This window comes from Juglans microcarpa x Juglans regia, chromosome 3S (assembly GCF_004785595.1).
Source record: "Juglans microcarpa x Juglans regia isolate MS1-56 chromosome 3S, Jm3101_v1.0, whole genome shotgun sequence".
Taxonomy (NCBI): domain Eukaryota; kingdom Viridiplantae; phylum Streptophyta; class Magnoliopsida; order Fagales; family Juglandaceae; genus Juglans; species Juglans microcarpa x Juglans regia.
This window is the reverse complement of record NC_054599.1, coordinates 15972770-15995252: the sequence shown is the minus strand read 5'-3', so window position 1 is coordinate 15995252 and position 22483 is coordinate 15972770. Positions and strand designations below refer to the sequence as shown.

Sequence of the window (22483 nt, the reverse complement as noted above, 5' to 3'; positions counted from 1 at the left end):
TATATATATATATATATATATATATATATGCGCTTTTAAGGGAAATTACATTTCTTAATAGGGAAAAACTGGGCAGCCAAGGACAAAGGCGACTAATCAAAATCTTGCACGCCAAAAATTTCCGGAAAGGGTGCCTTCTCAAATCCCCTCTTCGTCTTGGCCTACGCCACACACAGAACACCAGACATTTGACAAGCTCCTCCACCTCATAGCCTCTATCGTATATAAATATCCCACCTCTCTCCTTCTCTCCAACCTTGCTTCGCTTCGCTTCGCTTCCTTTGTGTATTCGTGCAAGCCACCAATGGCTGCTCTCCTGCTCTGCAATATACACCCTAAACCCCCTCCCTCCATAACTCACCACCGCAGACGCCTCAATTTAGTTGCCAACATCAGACTCTGCCTCTCTGCTCCCAAACCTTCAGCTTCTCCAAGACGGCGCATTGTTTTACCTCCCCCAAAAGCAGCTTCCATCAACGGATTCTCCGTCCAGAATCCTGTAGTTTCCCCCGACCGCCACGGAGAGGAAAACCTCGAGCTAGTCGAGAGGCTTCGGAGATGGATTGGCTTCATTCGGTCGGTCTTGCCCGGTGGAAGTTGGTGGAGCTTCGACGAAGACGTCCATGTGAGAATGCTGGCTGAACCGGTGACCGTTTCCCGGGCTCTTGTACGAATGTGGCAGCTTGTTGCTCAAGACCGTTGGGTTATCTTCGCTGCATTCGCTGCCCTAATTCTCGCGGCGGTGCGTGCTCTACTGATTGTTGGAAACATTGCTAGTATTAATAGTTGCACGATTAGTTCCTGTCCCAAACTTTATTTAAATACAGATTTGTTTGTTTTAGGACTAATCTCGTGAGATTAATTTTTGGTTCAGCTTTCGGAGATTTCGGTACCACATTACTTGACAGCATCAATCTTTTCGGCACAGAGTGGTGAAGTCGCGGTGTTTCATCGGAATGTGCGTCTCTTGGTTCTGCTGTGTTTCACTTCTGGAATATGCAGGTCAACATCTTGTATGGTCTTCACTGTACCCTTCCCTAATTTTCAAGTTAATGTGTTACTACTCATATATAAGGATTTAATGCGTCACAATACCCTCTGTCATTTTTGAGTATACGCTGTATAATGAGCAGTTTTTTTTATCAGTATAGTTTTAATGGTTGTTGTTTGAATTTCTGCTTAATTTAATAAATGCTTTACTACTCTCCATGCCTGTAATTTTTTTGAGCCATCTTGATGAACATGTGACAGAGCTGCTGACCCCCTACTCTGTTTATTTGAACTTCAGTGGCCTGCGAGGTTGCTGTTTTGGCATTGCAAACATGATCCTTGTGAGCTCTCTCTCTCTCTCTCTCTCTCTCTCACCCCTCGCGTTACTTTAACGATTGTGTCTAGGGGTGTCAAATTGTGTTAACGGGTCGTGTTCATGTTGTGTCAATACATGTATATTGTACTATATGTGACACAACATGAGTCAACCCGAACAAGTTCCGTTAAGCTTATCGGGTTAAAATTTCAAATCCTAACATGATCCATTAACATAACGGGTTGATACGACACGACCCGTTAGTGAATAGTACGAAATAGGTTAATACGACCCGATCCGTTTATGTAAATGGGTTGAACAGACCCGAAATTAACCCGTTTGACCTGATTAACTTTAGCATAATTTTATATAAATGTTAAATTCACAGTATCTATAAAAAGTATAAAACTAACTACAAGTTTGAATTTTTTTTTTTTTATATGTAATAAGATATTTTATTGATCAAAAAGTAGGCATAGCCTAGGTACATTGGAAGTATACATGTGAATACACCTATTTAGGAACTAGAAACTGTTACAAGGAAGTCGCGGAAGTCGAGACCATTCAAATCTAGAGCGATGACCCATATAAATAAAGTCTTACAAAAAAAACTCCTAAACTTTTCCAAGGATTATTCATGATCCTCAAAATGTCTATCGTTTTTTTCACACCAAATGCACCAAAGAATACATAAATGAGCCATCTTTCACACAGCTGCTATCTGTGATGTCCCGGTAATCCCTCTCCAAATTGCTAGCAGTTCTACCACCCTTCCCGGCATTACCTATGCAATTCCCATTCTGCTGAAGAAGTAATTCCAGATTTCTCGTGCAAACACACAATGTAAGAGTAGATGGTCCACTGATTCACCACTATTTCTACACATATAGTACCCTTCTGTGATAATAAAACCACGCCTTCTAAGATTATCAAGAGTCAGAAACTTCCCTAAGGCTGCTGTCCAGACAAAGAAAGCAACCTTTGTATGTGCTTTACTCCTCCAAATGTTCTTCCAAGGAAAATTCTACCGATGTTGCATGGTAGTTGATTCATAGGAGTGTACAGAAAAAATCCCTTTCCTAGAAGGTCTCCATTCCATCTTATCTTCATTTGTGACAACAACAGCAATGTTATACAACAGGTTAAGAAACTCCACCAGCTCCGCCACTTCCCAATCATGTGCATCTCGAGTAAGGCTAATGTTCCATTCTTGTGTGCCATGAGTTATATCCCGCAAGTCAGCCACCATAGCTTCTTTGTCTTGTGCAATTCTGAATATAGTGGGATAAGCCTCCTTCAACTTCGTGTCTGCCACCCACACATCATACCAAAAGCTGATCCTATTGCCATTCCCCAAACACAGCCGAGTATGACTAACAAAGGAGCACCAACCTTTCCGAATGTACTTCCATAACCCCACACCATATGTCCCCCTCCCCTCTTTAGAACACCACCCCCTCGGGCACTTTCATACTTTATGTCGATCGCCCCTTTCCACAAAGCTCCCCTCTCATTATTATAGTGCCACAACCATTTTCCCAATAGAGCCTTATTAAAGGCTCTCCTGTTACGAACCCCTAATCCTCCGTCTCTCAAGGGATTACACACCTTATCCCACCCGGCTAGGTGAAATTTAAACTTATCTTCTAGTCCACATCACAAGAAGTCACGTTGAAGTTTCTCTATTCTATTTGCAATGCTAGCGGGGAGAGGAAATAGAGATAAGTAATATGTGGGAATGTTGGATAGAGTGCTCTTAATAAGAGTGATCCACCCCCCTTTAGTTAAATACAACATTTTCCACCCAGCCAACCTACGCTCTATTTTCTCCAACACCTCCTTCCAAATTTTCTTAGATTTAAAAGAAGCTCCCAATGGAAGACCGAGATACTTCAATGGTAACAAAGAAACCACACTCCCAATATGTTTGCCAACCCCCTAATGTTACTTACCTCACCCACCACAACCATCTCCGTCTTAGCAAGATTAATCTTCAACCCAGATATTGCTTCAAAACAAAGTAAGATAGCCTTTAAAGATTGTACATGTCCTACATTTGCCGTACAAAACAGCAATTAGTCATCCGCAAACAAAATGTGGGAAATAATGATGGAACCATGATTAGTAGCTGCCGCTAAAAATCCTGAAAAAAATCCCCCCTCTACCGTAGCCAACACCTTTCTACTTAGGGCCTCCATTACTAAAACAAATAAAAGGGGTGATAATGGATCCCCTTGTCTTAGTCCCCTCGAACTATTAAAGAAGCCCATAGGGTCACCATTTACCAATATCAAGAAGCGGGCCGTTGACACACAATGCCTCATCCACGCCATCCATCTTTCCCCAAACCCACATCTATTCAACATATAGAGCAAAACATCCCAATTAACATGATCATATGCCTTCTCCATAGTTAATTTGCATAAGATACCTGACTCTCCCGACTTGATTCTGCTGTCCAAATGCTCATTCGCTATAAGAACCGAATCTAAGATTTGTCTCCCTCTCATGAAGGCATTTTGAGACGTAGAGATAATTTTGTCCATAATCGTGCTCATCCTATTAGCAAGGACTTTAGAAATATCTTGTACATGTTGCCCACAAGGCTAATAGGCCTAAAATCTTGTACCTCTATTGCACCCGCCTTTTTAGGGACTAGTGCAATAAAAGTTGCATTCAAGCTCTTCTCAAATTAGCCAAAATTGTAAAATTTCTGAAAAACCAGCATGACCTCCTCTCTTACCACCTCCCAACAAGTCTGAAAAAATGTCATAGTAAAACCATCCGGTCCCAGAATTTTATCTTTGTTCATTTTTCTGATTACCAGTTGGACCTCTTCCTCTTCAAATGGTCTCTCCAACCAATCCATACTGCTTTGGTCAATGGACTCAAAAGCTAGTCCATCTAAAGTAGGCCTCCAAGCATGAGGTTCCGACAACAAATGTTCAAAATGTCCAGCCACATGATCCTTTATCTCCGCTTGGTCTGTAGATGAGTCTCCATCAATGTTCATGGACTCAATAGTATTAAACCTCTTGTGTGAGTTTGCAACTCGATGAAAAAACTGTGCACTTGTCCCCCTCCCTAAGCCAAAATGCCCTCGACTTTTGTCGCCACGAAATTTTCTCCATTAGGATCAACCTTTCTAGTTCAGAAACCACTTGCCCTTTTCGGTTATGCTCATCTCCTACACCCTCCAAGCTTTGTAACTCTTGGAATAAACTCTTCTTTTGTATAGTTACATCATCAAATACTTGTTCATTCCATGTCTTCAGTTCCTTCTTCAAAGTCTTTAATTTTCCAGCCAAGACATTGCTAGGAGTGCCCTGGAGTTGAAATGAATTCCACCATTGTCTAATCAAATCCACAAACCCCTCTGTTTTTAGCCGCATATTCTCAAACTTAAAAGTCATTCTACCCCCTTGAATACCTCCACAGTCCAACATAACCGGGAAGTGATATGAGCATATCCTTGGAAGTCTTTTTTGACATAAATCTGGAAATTGCAACTCCCAAGAAGGAGATATGAGAAATCTGTCCAAACTTGACCAGCTTTGATTATTAGCCCAAGTATATTCACCTCCCATCAACGGTATGTCCATAAGGCCCAATTCAAATATTAGATCCAAAAATTCCACCACAGCATGGTTGTGCCCCTCCCCTGATCTTTCACTAGGAAACCTTGTCACGTTAAATTCTCCCCCAATACACCAAGGTATATCCCACCAAGTACATAGGCCAGCAAGTTCATCCCAAAGTAGGTGCCTCGCACAATCCAAGTTGGGGCCATACACCCCTCCAAAGGCCCATAGAAAACCATCATCTGTATTTTTGAAAGAACACCCCCACCGAAAATTCTCCCACAAACTCCTCAATGTTTTCCACCACCCTCTTGTCCCACATGACCAAAATTCCACCCGAGGCCCCTTTCGAAGGTAAGTATGTCCATCCGACATATTGGCAATTCCATATGCTCCAGATAGTTCTTCTAGTGATGATCTTCAGTTTTGTTTCTTGTAGACAAATAATATCCATCTTCCATTGTCTTAAGAGAGATCTTATACGGAGGCGTTTGTTGATCTCGTTCAACCCCCTAACATTCCAAATCAATATTTTGTGCTTCATTTAACAACTAATCCAGCCCTCCCCTTATTTCTTCCACGACTTGTACTCCCCTCCTTTTCGTCATAATTAATGGACCAGGTTAGCCTCTTCAACTCCCTTTCTATTTTTGACCCTACTCCATGTTGGCCTGCCTCAATGGCTATTATCAGTGCCTTAAATTGATCCTCATAGCCCTCACATGAAATCCCCATACAATTCTGAAGTTCCTCCACCTTTTTCAGAACCCAATCAGAGGAGGGAATAGGTGGAATCATACTTATTGGTGTAGGATCCTCTCCTGGAGACTCTATCCCCTCTGCTGAGTGTTTACATGGCTCAAACAGGATCAAAGATCCTTCCCCTTCTATCTCCCCCTCTTCCGACGTACCCTCATACTCCAACACAGCAAGTTCTAACTCCCCCTCTCCATCCTTTTGCCCATTGTAGGTCTTCCACCATAGTGCTGTTCTGAACCTGGTTCGAGGATGGCAGCGAGTTTTGTGGCAACCCAGGTCTCGTCGGCATGATCTGTGGTAGCCCACAGGGTGGCACCCCTCCTTGTGCAGCTCCCTCTCTCGTTGGACTCAACTCCAGGCCTTCAGCGTCTGCACTGGGCATCACGAAATCCCCCTCTGCCATTGTTGGCGTCAGAGATGCCCCCATCGGACCACCACCAGCATCGCAGCTGACCGTCGCCGTTCGGCCCAAGAACCTTCACCAGGGCAGAGGTTTCAGGTTGTTCCTTCAAACCCGAGACGTGTTGAGGCCCGATACATAGACCCTTCTTCTAGATTTTGCGTGGGCTTCTGCTCAGGCTTGGCCCAACTGCCTTCATCTTTCCCTTCAGCTCAGCATCTCCTGAAGGCCCTTGTTGTCTCTTGTTCAGCTTCATGGGCTGAGGCCCCTTGTAAATCAGATCCTCCTTAAGGCCACAACCCACTCCTGAGCCCATGTCCACCCCCTTTTGCTCCTCTGTGCACCGTATCAACCAATTTATTTTTCCTTGCATTTCCTCTATCTGGCTTTTCAACTCAAGTAAAACATGGTACTCCCTTTCCTCAAATAGACCGACATCAATACTGCCACCTTCCTCCCTCACCTGTGCAATCACAGAGACGACAACACTCCTTTGCAAGCCTACCACTCCTCTCGAGCTTGCCACTATGTCAGAACTAGCTCCGCTCCTGGGTTGCAATGCAACCCTCCCTATATGTTCGAGATGGTGGTGGTTGTTGCGCTGTCGTCATTGTACGTGGTGGCCTATTCGTAGCACCACCCACACCCCCAACCTCCCTCAGAGCCTCCACCATCTTCTTCCATCCCCTCCCTTCCCTATCTTCTGGTATGAAGATGGTGCTCCTATTACTTCCCCCCACCCCCCCATACTCCACTAGCGCCATAAAGCAGCCTCTCTAAAGTTAGATCTTTTTTGTGCAATGTATCCCCTAACTCCTTCCCTGTAAGGGGAATAAAACTCCTTCCTCACTATCTTCAGACAATCCTCCATGGCTTTGGAGAACCAACATGCCGTACCTACCCCCAAACGTATCTAATTCACCCCTTGCCAACCTCTCTCAGTTATAAGCACATATTTTCCTTCTCTTACTACCTCGAAAGCCTTAGCTTCACTCACCACAAGTTTCAGAGGACCCATTGTCCATAGGGATGAGTGTGAAAACCCCAACCAAACAATACTCAGGCTTTCAAACAATCACTAACACCATCGAAATACAAGTTCATGCAAAAAAAAATGTATGAGAACGAAAGTGTACAGAGAGGTTTTTCTCTCTCCTAACACCCCCAAACCAAGAAAATTTAAACTATAAATAACTACAAGTTCAAAATTACAATCCAAATAATAAAAATATCAAAATTAAAATTTCAACGATTTTACTTTTAGGTATAAGGGTATAATTGTAACTTTAACTTTTTTAATGAGTCATAACGGATTGACCTGTTATCAACCCGTTAAGTAATCATGTATTAATGGGTCAACCCGTTTTGACCCAAACTCCTTAAGACTAAATCTAAACCCGCTATTATCGTGTCGTGTTCATGTTGGATTAATAGGTCTTGTCACAGATTTCCACCCCTAATCATTCCTATATATAGGACTAGTTGATAGCAATTCCGGTTATTATATTGACTGGCTATCTTGTTCTATCATACAAAATTGCCTCCGTGGGTTCTAGAAAAATCGTTAACTGTAATAGGGCTATAATTTGTGAATCCTAAGATAAAATGGTCTTTTTTTTATCCACGAAATTATCCATATATGTTGGTGCCTTTCAGGGTGATGCAAATGGTGATGTGAATGAAGTACTTAGTGCTTTTGTTCAAACATTAATTCTTTTAATAAGGACTTGATGCTGTGCTGACTGGAGCTTTTACAACATTCTGCAGGTCAAGCGTATGAGGGAAACTTTATATTCTTCCCTTCTCCTGCAGGTTCTGAAACATGCTGTCATGTCCAACTATCAAGCAAGCTAGATCTGTAGAGATTCGGTGTAAAGTTTTGACTTATTTTGGCAGTATCTCTGTTGTAGGATATATCCTTTTTTGACTCCGAAACAGTTGGTGATCTGACCAGTAGGCTTGGAGCCGATTGCCAGCAAGTGTCACGTGTTATTGGAAATGATCTTAATCTGATATTACGCAATGGCCTACAGGTTCCTTTGTTTATTAATCAATTAGAGCCTTTCTGCTTTTTTCCCTTGTGCTCGTCAATTTGAGGCCTAAGTTTGTGTTTTCCATTGTTCTATGGTAGGGAGTGGGTGCATTGATTTACTTGCTAATTCTATCTTGGCCACTTGGTTTGTGTACATTGATTATCTGCTCTACTTTATCAGCTGTTATGCTGCTTTACGGCGGGTAGGTGATTCCTTTTTCTTCCCTAGATGAAATTTGAATTTGACTTGATGAAAGTACTTTGATCTAACGTGAGTGTTGTCTAAATGAGGCTGTTTGATGGGTGCATGATAGAATGCTATAGTTTTTTGTCGATCAGTAAAAAAATGTTTTCAAGTAGTAGACTTCATAGAGTACTGATACGTGCTATTCTTATCCTATCATTGGATGCCATGTCATTAAAAATTAATGCTCAAGTAATTTGATGGCATGCCTATGATAGTATGGGAGTTCTAAGTCATCCATACTTCAAGAATACCAAATAATCCGCTTCTCTTCTTATCTGTTGCTTTTTTTTTCCTCAAGAAAATTTGTTGACTTTGAGTATGTTCTTTTCACAGCTACCAGAAGAAGGCAGCTAAGTTAACCCAAGAATGTGCTGCTTCTGCAAATGAAGTAGAACAAGACTCCTTATCTATATCTGTCGTTGAACATTCTGTTTCACAAAATGATTTCTGTTGGAAACTAATACATCATTATCTGCACAGGTAGCTCAGGAGACCTTCTCTTTGATGAGAACTGTTCGTGTTTATGGAACAGAAAAAGATGAAGTTGAAAGGTATAATGTGCTACTAGAGATAGTGTCTTTCTTTGACTGTTAGTGATTTCACATCCCTTTCCATTATTAAATAATTTTGTCTTAATCATTAAAAAAAAATCTGTACCAGTGCATTAAAATGTTTTTTAATTGGCATCGGGTGTCTGAGAACAAAGTCCCCAACTAATGCCTGGGGTGCACAGGCCCTCGGCAAGGAGTTTCCCGCAAGTGCACCTCGGGTAGCATTAAAATGTAAACATATGGAAACAGGCATGTGTTGTACCATTAACTTGTTTTGACAGATACTTCATCTGACTCTCTGGTATAGGTACAAGCATTGGCTGGGGAAATTAGCTGATATAAGCTTGAGACAAAGTGCTGCTTATGGTTTTTGGAATCTGAGCTTCAATACTCTTTATCACTCAACTCAGGTCTTGCTTTTTGGTTGGTTTTTAGATTCAAATATTTCCAGTATCTAAGGATAACCAATTTTGCATCCTTTCCCTTTTCTAAAAATATGGTTCTTGGTTCCTTCTCCAAAAAATCATTAAGCATTGGTTCTCGGATGAAAAGTTTCAATTGATACACAATAATCTGTGTGATTTAAATGTGAGTCTTTGCTTTCTGTTATAGTATATGTTATAGTAGCCTATGTTATAGTATATTCTAGCTTACTATGTTTCAGCTCAATGGGTTTTTGTTTTTTTCATCTCTAATTGTGTTTTAAGAAAGCTACTTATAAAAAAAAAATTGTGTTTTAAGAAAGCTGTTTCTTTGATCCGAGAATTTATTTCCAGTTGCACTCAGTTGGACTTTTTTTTTTTGATAAGTGAGTTGCACTCAGTTGGACTTCAAGTGAAGCATGTGTAATCTGCCTTAGTGCATGAAATTTGGATTTTAAATACCTATTTTTATACTCAGATGTATAACATGAAAGATTTATCTTCTATGTGTTTTAAGTTCTAGTTATTATTGACTTCAGTTATTATTGGCTAATTTAATTTTGTAGATCATAGCTGTGCTGTTTGGAGGAACATCTATTCTGGCCGGCCATATAACGGCAGAGCAACTTACGAAGTTTATATTATACAGTGAATGGCTAATTTATTCGACATGGTGGGTGGGGGACAACTTGTCATCTTTGATGCAATCTGTTGGGGCTAGTGAAAAAGTCTTCCAATTGATGGATCTCTTGCCCAGTGATCAATTCATATCAAAAGGTAAGCATTTTATGGAGTTAAGTGAAAGTTCTCACGTAATTAAATTCTTTCATGTTGAACTAGTCCTTTTTCCACGCTTTCTCTGGTTGTTTATTGATGCATTTTTAAGGAGATTGCAGTATTAAACTGCCCTTGCATTCTTAAAATCTGCTTCGTTAACTTTGATATCGCCATGAGTTCTCAAATTGAGGAAAAATATGTGCTAGTTATGTGTGGATGAAACTGTTCTTTAAGATTGCTTTGGAAGCAACATTGGCATTTGACTATTTTCTAGTTAGGTGAATGGATTCTGTTAGCTGTCAATTATTACATTTTTCCAGCTAAAACGGTTCTATTCTTTTCCTGGTCATAAAATTGAGTCTTATAAAGTTCTTCATGTACATAAATGCTAATGTCACATATTGCTTTAGCTTAGTTGAATACCCTTGGAGCCTTATCCTGGATATCCTCAATTTGATGCATGAACTGGCCACACAGAGCCCCCTTGCCTAATCCTATTCTTTCCTTTCTGAAAAATCTTTCCCACTTTAAGGTATTAATAGATTAGCTCATACTCATAAATATATCTTAAGAACAGCCTGTATGACAATATATAGTGGCCAGGGTTGTTTGTCACTATGCCCCTTGGCCTCCAAACAGTATGGGTGTCTTCCACCATGTTTTTGATCAGACTCATAACCAATAGTCAAAAGTAACTGAGGAACGTTTTCTACCTTAAAATATAGATAATGTTTGATTCGAACATTATAATCATATTAATTGTAATCTGAATCATCATTGTGTTCTAGAAGCTCCGTTTCCCTAATTAGCCTAGTGAAATGAACAACATTAGCTTTTTTTTCTCAAACATGTAATTGTAACTAAACAGAAAACATTTAGCGTCATTTGGACTTGATGCATAGGTATAATGAGATGTTGAGGCACCCGAAACCTGTACTTACAAGCATATTGCTTAAACCTGTAAGATGATCCATGGTTACAGTACCCACCCCCATGGGTAGCCCAAGTGGTAAATGTGAACTTGTGTGAATGAGCCTCATGCCACAGGTTCCATTCCCCCTGGGATCAAACTGCCATTTAAGTGGGAAGCCATGGTGGTGGGTTGCTGTGCTAGTCTTCCCGGGGGTTTAGGTTCCATGGGTGAGTCCTAAGAGCTCTGCCGTGGATCTATAGTTACAGTTTAGGATTTTTCAAGTCTATAGAAATTATGGTTGAAATCTCTTTTTCTTAAGTAAGATTATATAGTGAAATAGTGGGAGTGTGTAATATCTTGGTAATTGAAATCCCTTCCTCTTAGTAAGATTATCTAGTGAGATAGAGGGAGTGCATAATGTCTTGGTAACAGTAAATTGTGCATAAAAGTAAGAGGGGTCAAATTTTTAATATCAACAATTTAAAGAGTGGCTTGGACTAAGGGTTTTTAAATTTAAAACATTCAGCAGATGTAACAGACTTTTCTTCCCATTCAAATTTTCTATTTTCCTTAGCTAAAATAATGATCTTTAATGTTTCGATTTTGCAGGATTGAAGTTGCAAAATCTATTGGGACATATTGAATTTGAAAATGTTTCTTTTCATTATTCTTCGAGGTCAACGGTACGTTTCCCACTACAATTTACAAATGTTCCATATGGCTCATGATCTTTGACACCCCTGTTTTGGATAACATCTCTAATGTTCTACCACCTCTGTGAGTATGAATGATACTAGAAAGGAATACTTGCCCATAGAGGTCTTCCCTGTCCTATGGTGCAGGAAGCACTCCAATTGAATTGGTTATATCACAAGCATATTATAGCCAAATAGAGGACTATATTAATTATTTAGCAGATAACAAGGCATTCCAATTATGCTATAATTTGTTATTTTGTTGGTGCTTAAAATCCATGCTGCTAGATTTGTTCACTGGTATATCTGATACTTTCTGCTTCCTTTGATTTGGCTACCCTATCCTGGTTTGATGATTCCACTTTTGCTTAAAATTACTGGTTTAGCTACTGCAGAAAGAACTAATTGTTGTAAGTGTGAACAGGTACCTGTGCTACAACATGTAAGCATTTCAGTGCATCCTAGTGAAGTGGTTGCAATTGTAAGAAAGTATTTCTATTTTACTTTATTTGATTTCTTGCATCCAACAATGAAATTAGAAATAAAATTTTGTTCTGATATTGCTTAGGTTGGTCTTAGTGGCAGTGGAAAAAGCACATTGGTGAATCTTTTGCTCCGTCTTTATGAGCCCACAAATGGTCAGGTAGTTTCTCTAGTCTTGGTTTAAACTGGACTCATGTTTAAACAGTTTCTTTTAGTTAAAAGAAAAAAGGTTCTTAACAAGGAAAGGTAAATACCATGACCATAAACGTATTATCTTTAGCTCCTCAACTAAGTCATTGCATATGAAATTCTAGCAACCTTGTATTGGTATCGAAACTTTTGGGTTTTTTTTTTCTCTCCCCTAAAAAATTCTCTGTACATTTCTTCTTTCTTTGTTTTTCCAGCTGGTTGGTTGTGGTGTATCAATGACTACATCTCCTTGTGGAGATTAGTGCATTAGTCCAGTTTGAGTTACCGTGTTGGTTGGCTTTCATGGGGCTGTGCGGAGAGGTAGTTATTGAACATAAGGTATTTGAGTTCAGAAAGGAGAATGAGAGGTGGTGGAGAATCACAGAGAGTAATTGCCGTGTGGTGAAATACATTTCTTTGGATCATGAAGCCCTGGGGTGGTTGGGTTCAATGGTAAGGGAATGTGCAGGGTCATTGGGTTCTTCAAAGTTCTTGAGAACTCGTAGAAAAGGAAATAATGTGTTAATGGTGAGAAGGGGATGTAATAACAATGGCAGTTTTATCTTCATCTCGGAGTTTGGGCATGAAAAGAGGAGAGGGCTGATAGTAGTGCCGAAGGAAGGAAGGGGGAGGGGTGGAGGAATTTTGGAGTTACATTGAGGGAGCTTAGTCCCCCTCCCTCTGTTTCAAGTGTGAGAAATAGAGTAGCTAAAGGTGGTGGTGCTCATAAGAGTGACGGTGGTGCTCCATCATGGATAGCAGCTGGTGCACAGTCGTACAATGAGGTGCTCCAAGCACAGCAGGTACAGCGAGCCGTGAGTGCTGTGGTGCCAGGCGTGAACAGTACAGAAATTGTGCAGAGACGTGGGGGAGATGGTTATGTACTGTTGGGGTCAAATGAGGAAAATATTTTAAGAGTGTTGGGTGATATGGAGAAAAAAGTGGGGACGTTATTAGATGAAATAGAATGGCTAAAACGCATCTTTAAGGGTAAGGAGGTGCTGAGTTTGGGCATGGGCCATGATGCGGGCTTTACTTAAGGGAAGGCTTGGGCCGTGATTCGGGCCAGAGGGATATGGGCGTAGGGAGAGGGCATGTGGAGCAGTTGGTCTCAACGGGCTTAGAGGTGGGCCCTGCTTTGGGCCAGGCTGTAGGCCCAAAGAAGGCTGGAGGGCAAAGCAGTGATAGACCATGATTTCAGCCCAGGGGCCGACTCGTCCTCCGATGGCGCCGATAAGTGCCATGCCGGTTTCCCCACCGGCACAGAAACAACTGCCGGCCACAGGCGATCACTTTGGTGAGCCGATAGACTCATTCCGGCAGGAGGAGTTGGAGGACGGCGAGATGGTACTAGATGAGACCTTGAGGGTTGATTTTCTATCGTCGTCAGGGGGTGGTTGTTGGGGAGTGCACAAACTCAGTCGTGCATGGTGTTTGAAGGCTCAGATGCTGCGTGTTTAGTCTCGCCGACAGAGGAGGGGCTTTTGTTTGATTACCCGTTGCCGTTTCGTGGGCGTGGGTTGTGTTTGGAGAAGGCACAGACTTCGCCGTCTGTAGTGGATGGAGGCCCAATGGTGATTCCTGTGCAGTCAGTGTTGTCGGAGCATGATCCCTCGATACTGAGGTCTTCGATTGAATCTTTATCAATGGAGATGGTCTCCATTGAGGAGAATAAGTTTGGAGATGGGTTTGAAGAATTAAAATTTTCGATTCCTGCTAGTGGGGCACCAAAATCAGTGTGGCTCAGAATTGGATTTTTTTACTCCTACCAGCATTGGTGACGAGGGGGCCATTCTAACTCCTATGTGTACACTCCCTCATAGCTCTAATTATGGGAGTAGTTCATTAAAGTGGGTTTTGAAGAAAGTAGAAGAGATTCAAGCTATCATTGGGATTTCGTTTGGAGGTTATGAAGAACAATTTAAGGCACTCTTCGTAGCACTTGAGGATAGCCATTCGAAGTCAGCCTCAAAGCGGAATAGAGAACTTAAAAAGTTAACTTGCTCCATTAATTATGATGTGAAAGAAGGGAGTAGCGGAAGGGATAGATCGAGAGGGAGGGGCAATATAGTTTTGTTATGAAACCTAAGATTTTATCTTGGAATGTTTGGGGGCTCAATGATCGCAATAAACACTATCGTATTAAATCATTATTGCGAATGTGGAAGTGTGATGTGTGTTTTCACGAAACAAAGTTGCGATGCATTGATAGGAAAATTGTGAGAAGTTTATGGGGGTGCTCGTATGTGGGTTGGATTTATTTGGCCTCTTTGGGAGCCTTCGGAGGAGTGTGAATTATGTGGGATAAAAGAGTGGTTGAGTTGATTGAGGAGTGTATTGGAGAGTTCTCGGTTGCTACTACTCTTTTTAAAAATGTGGTTAATAGATGGGAATTGGCATTTGCAGGCTCCTATGGTCCTAACGTGGATAGGGACAAGAAAAGTTTGTGGGAGCAGTTGGCGGGTATATATTCATTATGGGATGTGCTGTGGTGCATGGGGGGTGATTTTAACACTATTCGCCTCCCTAGTGAGCAATCAGGGCACTGTTGACATGCTATGGCTATGGATGAATTCAGGGAGTTCATATTTGATCTCATGGATGAAAAGTTTGTGGGACCTCATGGATCTCCCTCTGGTAGGGGGTGAGTACACTTGGTCAAATGGGTGGGTTTGGTCGAGATTGGATAGATTCCTTGTATCTCCTTCGTGGGAAGATAAATATTCGAAAGTAAGTCAGAAACGACTAGCTCGAGTTAGTTCAGATCACTTTCCTATCCTTTTGGATTGTGGGGGTATTCATAGAGGGCGTTGGTATTTCACGTTTGAAAACATGTGGCTAACAACGGATGGGTTTGTAGAGATGGTACATGTGTGGTGGTCTTCATATCAGATTATTGGTACTCCAAGCTACATTATGGCAGGCAAGTTGAAGGCACTGAAACAAGACTTGAAGAAGTGGAATTTGGAGGTTTTTGGTCACATTGACAATCAGAAGATTACATTGTTGGAGGAACTGCAAGACATGGAGGATAAAGAGTTCATGGGAGATAATTCGGTGGAGGTGTTATTGAGGAAGGACATGGTTATGGCAAACTTGGAGAGGGTTCTGTTGTCAGAGGAGACTTCATGGCGTCAAAAATCTAGGGCCCTTTGGTTGAAAGAAGGTAATAGGTGTACGAATTTTTTCACATTGGCGTAACAATGCCATTGAGTCACTTCAATTAGATTCTCAGGTGTTATCTTCTCATCCCGAGATAGAAAACCATATAGTATAGTACTATGGGACTCTTCTTACAGGATCGGCTTCTTGGAGGCCGAAGCTTGATGCTTTGCATTTTGAGGCAATTGACGCGCAAAGTGTGAGTGTTTTGGAGTGACCTTTTGTTGAAGAAGAGATTTATGAGGTCATATCTGGCCTAGCGAAGGATAAAGCGTCGGGGCCGGATGGTTTCTCAATGGGTTTTTTTCAAACTTGCTGGGACATTGTGAAAGGTGATGTTATGCAGGTTTTTAGGGAATTTCACTCTTTCCAAAAGTTTGAAAAATTCCTTAATGCGACATTTATTGCTCTCATTCCCAAGAAACACGGGGCTTTGGCGATTGAGGACTTTCGGCCTATAAGTCTGGTTAGTAGCATTTATAAGATTATCTTGAAGGTTCTGGCTAACCAGCTTAGCCCGGTGTAGGAACGTATTATTTCCAAGTCCCAGAACGCTTTTATTCGAGGGAGACAAATTCTTGATTCAGTCTTTATTGCAAATGAGTGCTTGGACTACAGATTATAGGAAGGAGGTTCAGGTGTTCTGTGCAAGCTTGACATGGAGAAGGCATATGATCATGTGAATTGGGATTTTCTCTTATACCTGCTTGAGAGATATGGTTTTGGGGTTAGGTGGATTGCATGGATATGTCATTGTATTTCAACATCTCGGTTCTCGATTTTGGTTAATGGCACACCTGCTGGTTATTTTGATAGTTTGCGGGGATTGCGACAGGGAGATCCTTTATCTCCTCTTCTATTTGTGATAGTTATGGAGGCTTTAAGTAGGATGGTGCAAGCTTCTGTTGGGGGAGGTTTCTTATTGGGTTTCCAAGTGGGCAATGGTTCTGGTGGCCCTACTATTATCTCACACCTTTTTGCAGATGATACGTTAGTTTTTTGTGAAGTGGATAGAAGCTAGATTAAAACTTTACGAGCACTGTTACTTTACTTTCAAGCAATGTCGGGGTTAAAGGTGAATTTGGGCAAGTCTGAGATGGTTCCTGTGGGTGCAGTCTCTAATATCCTAAGCTTGGCAAGCTTGCTGGATTGTAAGGTGTCCTTTTTCCCAATAAAATATCTGGGCCTTTCGCTGGGAGCATCATTCAAGAATAGAGCTATATGGGCTGGGGTAGTGGAGAAGATAGAGAGAAGGTTGGCTGGCTGGAACAAATGGAATTTCTGTTTCACAACTGAGGCACATACAGTCTTCCATCTTACCAGATGGAATTTCTTTTCCTCCCCCATGCCTCCCCATAAGAACGCCCTAAAGAGTTTCTCCACTTTGTTCACCACCCGTACAGGCATAAGAAACAAAGATAAAAAATAGGTGGAGAGGTTAGTGAATGAAGGGTTGTGAGTGTAACTTGAGAACTTTTAATAAAACTTTATTGGAAAAATGGCTTTGGAGATATTATTTGGAGGGGGGAGCATTATGGAAGGATATTATTGATGCTAGATATGGTGTCGCTTGGGGTGGTTGGTGCTCTAAGGAAGTAAGAAAGGGGGGGGGTATGGTGTGGGTTTATGGAAGTATATAAGGAAGGGGTGGCTATGTTTTGCAAATCAAATCCGTTTTGTAGTTGGTGAGGGCATCCGTATTAGATTTTGGTGGGATGTGTGGTGTGGAGATCACACATTGGAAAGAGCTTTTCCGGCATTATATTGTATTGCAGTTAATAGGGAGGCATCAGTGGTGGATGTGCGTTTATTCTTCTTAGGGTTGATGTTGCTTGGGTTATGCTATGAGGGTGATGGATTTGTTGGGTTGTTGGTCAAAGATGCAAGGCTGCCATCAAGTGGCAGCAGTGTGGAAGACGATTCTGTTGTGTATTATATGGTATATTTGGACGGAAAGGAATGCGCGTTGCTTTGAAGATAAGGAACGCACAATATCCGAGTTGAAGAATTTTTTTCTTCACACTCTAATGTGTTGGTTTCCCACTATTGTATTACATGGGGATAATGTTCAGGAATTCTTGTCTTTAATTTACCGCTTTTAGAATGTATTTAGGAGCTCTTATGTATACTTTCTGTGTACAAGGGGCTATGCATATTTCATTCATATATATAATATCTATCTTTTACTGATAAAAAAAAAAAGAAATTCTAGCAACCAACTTCAGCAACAAAAGATCTAGTTTCAAAATTGTTCTGTCTGGTATGTATTTTTGTTTGGTTGTTTCATCTGAACATTGTGTTGTTTGACATTCATCAAAGGATTTCTATTAAATTATTGTGGTGAAACTACATTTTGCACCCTCGAATACTGTTTTTTTCAGTTCACACTATGAAGTACCAAAATTAGCAATAGAAACTCTATACTACCAAAATTTAGCAATTTATATTATTAATTAAGGTTTGATTCTTAGGATTGATGAAAAATAAAACATGTGGTAGAACATCATACTCAAATGTTAATTGAGGGTGTAAAATGCTAAATTTGGTGGTTTATGGTGTCAATTATCATTTTGGGTAGTTTGGGGTGTGTATTGAAAAAGAGAAATGTTTGGTCTTCAAAGAAATCCTACTAAAGTAAACTTACAAATTGATGTGGCTTGATATGGTATGTTAGATTGTAAAGCTCATTTTCGTTAAAGTAGATCTGATGTCTCACATTGATCCACATCAGTTTGTAAGTTTGCTTTTGTAAGGTCCTTTTGTAGATGTAACACTTCTCTATTGAAAAATGGTAATTCAGGGGTGCAAGATGTAATTTCACCTATGTTTATTTTACCTTTTCTTATAAAAATCTCTGAACGCCTTTGTTGCAATTATAGCAACCTGTTTCATTATTTCTTTCTTGCTACTTAAATTGAAGTACCGTGGTATGGATGTCCATTAGCAGATGACGCTTTGAATTTTGGATTTTGATCAATGTTCTCCCTCTTTTGGGTTTAGGAGTTGATAGCCAGTGATGCTATTTCTTTTTCTTGCTGAAGTATAATAATTGGTATCTGGGTGCCCATTCATCGAATCTTCCCTTTATAATTTTAGTTTAATGCAGATTTTGATAGATGGCTTCTCTCTAAAAGAGTTGGATGTCATGTGGTGGAGGGAACGAATTGGATTCGTGGGACAGGTTCTTGATTCGCTTACAGCATATAGATAGATTCAGTTCATATATTAGTCGTTTTCATCTTACATAAAATTTGAACAGGAACCCAGACTTTTCCGCATGGATATCAGCTCAAACATCAGATATGGATGCACTAGAGATATAAAGCAGAAGGATGTTGAATGGGCTGCTAAGCAGGCATATGCTCATGACTTCATATCATCCCTGCCACATGGTTACCAAACACTTGTTGATGATGATTTGCTAAGTGGAGGACAAAAGCAGCGAATAGCCATTGCTCGGGCCATTCTTAGGGACCCAACTGTATTGATCCTTGATGAAGCCACTAGCGCGCTAGATGCAGAGAGTGAATACAATGTCAAGGTAGCTGTTAGCGATAACCTGCATCAACACATGTACACGAACTGCATTATTGCTTTTCCTCTCAAAAACAGAATAAGAGAAATATTTTGATCTGTTATTTGCCATTACATCTAGGGTGTTCTTCATGCTGTCAGAAGTGACTTGACGACTAGGAGAAGTGTCATAGTTATAGCACACAGGTAGGTTCTCTAAGCCCCTCATTTTGAATGTTGTAGTTGTAATATGAAGTTTTTGATTGATAGAGGGTTCAATGAAATGTATCCAAGTCATATCAGTAAAATTCCAATTTCAATGCTTAGATTGATTTCCCACTCTATACAGGCTTTCTACAATTCAAGCTGCTGACCGTATTGTGGTTATGGATGCTGGTCAAGTTGTTGAGGTTGGCTTTCTCTCCATTTATTTTGAATTCCCAAGGTTTTGTCCATCCTTTGATCTTGAAAGGCTGTTAAGATATTTGTTAATACTGGTTAATTTTCTTCAGATTGGTTTGGTTTGATTCTAATGGTTCTCATTGCACTTAAAAATAGAGATGAGTTGTGGAGAGAAAAATGTAAGGGTCGAGTAATTGTGGTGCATCTAGAACTTCATGTTGCAATGGTGTATCATATTAATTGCATATACGTAATTAAGATATTAAAGTACAAAGTTTGGTTCTGGTTGGGTTGGGTGGCACAACCACTAACTCAAAAACCGAACCAAATTTGGTAGGAACTGACTGAATGACCAAAGTTGCTCGGTTTGGCTTGGGGTCTCAGGCATCCAAGAATCAAATTCCACCTCTACTCAAAAGCCTTTTTGGGATTGATCTCTCAATCACGGTGCTTGAGCACAATATGATATCACTGGCCAATCTGGCTGATAATTTTTGCTACTCTGTCCTTTGATTTCCGATGATACAATGGAAATAAGACAGAATAGGTTTGCCCCTTATGTTACAATCTAACAAGTTAGGTTGTAAAAAGGGGAATTTTAAGCATAAACACATAGTGGATCTGCATGGCTGTTTTTTTTTTTCTTGATCGGTAGAACTGCATGGCTTTTACTATGAGATGAGAAATTGTGATTGGAATGTCTTCTTTGCCCATTGTCGATCCTATTTGAAGTGTAAGCTGTGAAGTAACTTGTATTCAAATGCACAGACGGGCAGTCACAGGGAGCTTCTCCTCAAAGATGGCTTATATGCTCGACTGAATAGGAGACAGGCTGATGCAGTTGCGTGATCTTGGATTGCATCGGCAATTCCATTTTCTTACTACGCTGACATGTTTGGTTTGGTATAGAGGTTCAAGCATCTTTTTCACTGCTGAGCCATGTATTGAGACTCCATAAATTATGGGAGGGAACTTCAAGAAAATGTGCAGCCAGCGTGATATCCTTGATTCATTCTTTCTGATGATGAAGAGTTTTATTGGAAAAGAGTAATTGAATGTGACGACCCAAGGATGATGGATTAGCAGAACATCAGCCAAATGGGTTAATAGCGCATACAGCTGCCAATAGATGTCGTTCTATATTTTTCAATTTATAAGAACAACCTTTTGACCTTCCTTACAATTTGTACATTTCTTATTTAAAGGCTAAAAGAGTTGTTTGCAGGGTGTGCCATCTACCCTCTCTCTCTCTCTCTCTCTCTCTCTCTCGCTGTGTCTGTGCCAGTTTTTGGATCAACTGTTCCTGAATCAACCAAACAGCACAAGTGTTTATTTATTATTATTATTCTTTTTATTATTTTTTTTTCTGGGCTACGGGTTGGTTAATTAATTAGCTTACTTATTTTAATTATTTAACAATTATTACCAACTTGTTAAAAGGGCAATATTTCGTGTACCAGATATGATCGCAATAGATGATCCGTCCGCGTCTTCATTACTCTACCCATAGCATCATCCATTAACAAGTCGGAGCAAGTGATGGGCTATTAAAGTTTTGTTGATTTTGATTTTGATTTTATTATTATTATTATTATTATTATTATTATTATTACCATCTCGAGTTTTATCACCAATTGAGGATAAAATAAATGTGGAAGTTAAGCCCAAGAGTCCATGTTGCATTAAAATTCCACCAAAGGCCACTATGGTGGAATTTGAAGAAATTTCTTCAAAATTTGAAGAAATATAGATAAAATGATCTATATTGACTTGTTTAAAAAGTAAAAGCTTGAACTATGAGTTTTTTTTTTTTTTTAAATAAACCTCAACACTTTGTTAATCAAACTTTAAGTAATACAAAGTTTATCATTTTCTAAGTAATTTACAATAAAACCTGGAATTTCTTCAATCTATATCTTAGTTTCTTCTAACTTCAAAGCTTTCTTAGCTAATGTATGAGCCACTATTTTTTTTCTCTATAAGCAAAATGTAAAGACCAATTTGGTATGTTTCTGAGCATTGAATGTATATCATCAACTAAAAAATCAACACTGGACAGATCCTCCTCCTCACTGTTAACAGCTGAAACAATAGCCTTGACATCTCCTTTAAACATAACCTTTTGAATGTTCAACTCATTACACAACTCCAATGCCTTCCAAAGTGCATGGCATTCTGCCACTGATGGATCTTGAACATGCTTCCTCTGATCACAAACAGCTACCAATGTCTCTCCCTTCGCGTCTCTAATCATAATTCCCACTCCTATTCTCTTCCTCTTTAAATGTAATGATGCATCCCAGTTAACCTTCACGAAATCAGCCTCTAGTAACTGCCATTTGTGTCTGTTCTTGTCTGCACTTGATGGATGAACATCCTGCCTTTGAACCCTTTGAGAATTCCTGTACTCTTCAAGTCCTGCTATAGCTGAAGTGAAGATTTTCCTAGGGCAAGAAAGTCTCTCCTCAAAAACATATTCATTCCTCCTAAACCACACTCTTCTAAAAAGGGACTACCATCTCTTCAAGCTGTGACATGTTCAGTCTTGCTATCAATTTCTCCCACAGCTGCATAAAATTAGCCTCCTTACAAATCCATTTCTGTACTATGCTTCTCTCATCAGCCCATATATCGTTTGCTGCTTTGCACTCCCAAAGAGCATGCATAACTGATTCTTCTTCTGCAAAACAGATGGGACAACTTGGATCCTGCACTACCTTCCTTTTAAATAAGTTCTTCTTGGTGGGAAGCAAGTTATTTGCTGCTTTCCATAAGAACAACTTGACCACTCCTGGAACTTCTAAATCCCAAATATTCCTCCATCTCTTATCTTCCATTTCTGCATCTGAACTTGAACCTCTACTGTTTCTTAATCTTTCAAGTTGCAAATAGTATGCACTATTGACAGTAAAAGCCCATTTCTTTGATGGACCCCATAATATTTTATCCTATGTATTACCTCTACCCAAGGGAATATTAAGAATTTGCTCAGCCTCTTCACTTGATAAAATGGCTCTCACTCTACCTTCATCCCATGCCCTATTCTGTTTG

General features: G+C 40.3%; 2 protein-coding genes across 4 annotated transcripts; one reads left to right on the top strand and one right to left on the bottom strand.

The window, feature by feature from the left end:
- Positions 1-53: 53 nt before the first annotated feature.
- On the top strand, positions 54-20656 carry LOC121258579 (ABC transporter B family member 26, chloroplastic). 3 transcript variants are annotated; one of them, XM_041160116.1, is made up of 18 exons: positions 54-742; positions 875-1002; positions 1289-1331; positions 7814-7858; positions 7957-8079; positions 8178-8281; positions 8659-8713; positions 8806-8876; positions 9184-9286; positions 9865-10075; positions 11598-11671; positions 12108-12164; positions 12252-12326; positions 18624-18698; positions 18777-19058; positions 19173-19237; positions 19380-19440; positions 20201-20656. In XM_041160116.1, exons 1-18 carry the CDS (start codon positions 305-307, stop codon positions 20279-20281), a joined length of 2091 nt encoding a protein of 696 aa, XP_041016050.1. In that variant the 5' UTR covers positions 54-304; the 3' UTR covers positions 20282-20656. The 3 variants fall into 3 exon arrangements, with proteins under 3 accessions (XP_041016050.1, XP_041016051.1, XP_041016052.1); XM_041160117.1 differs by having other exon boundaries at positions 601-742; positions 1252-1331; XM_041160118.1 differs by lacking the exon at positions 54-742 and having other exon boundaries at positions 875-1013.
- Positions 20657-21395: 739 nt separating this feature from the next.
- On the bottom strand, positions 21396-22269 carry LOC121258719. The gene is made up of 2 exons (XM_041160263.1): positions 21949-22269; positions 21396-21893 (listed from the first exon to the last, which is right to left on the bottom strand). Exons 1-2 carry the CDS (start codon positions 22267-22269, stop codon positions 21396-21398), a joined length of 819 nt encoding a protein of 272 aa, XP_041016197.1.
- Positions 22270-22483: the final 214 nt, after the last annotated feature.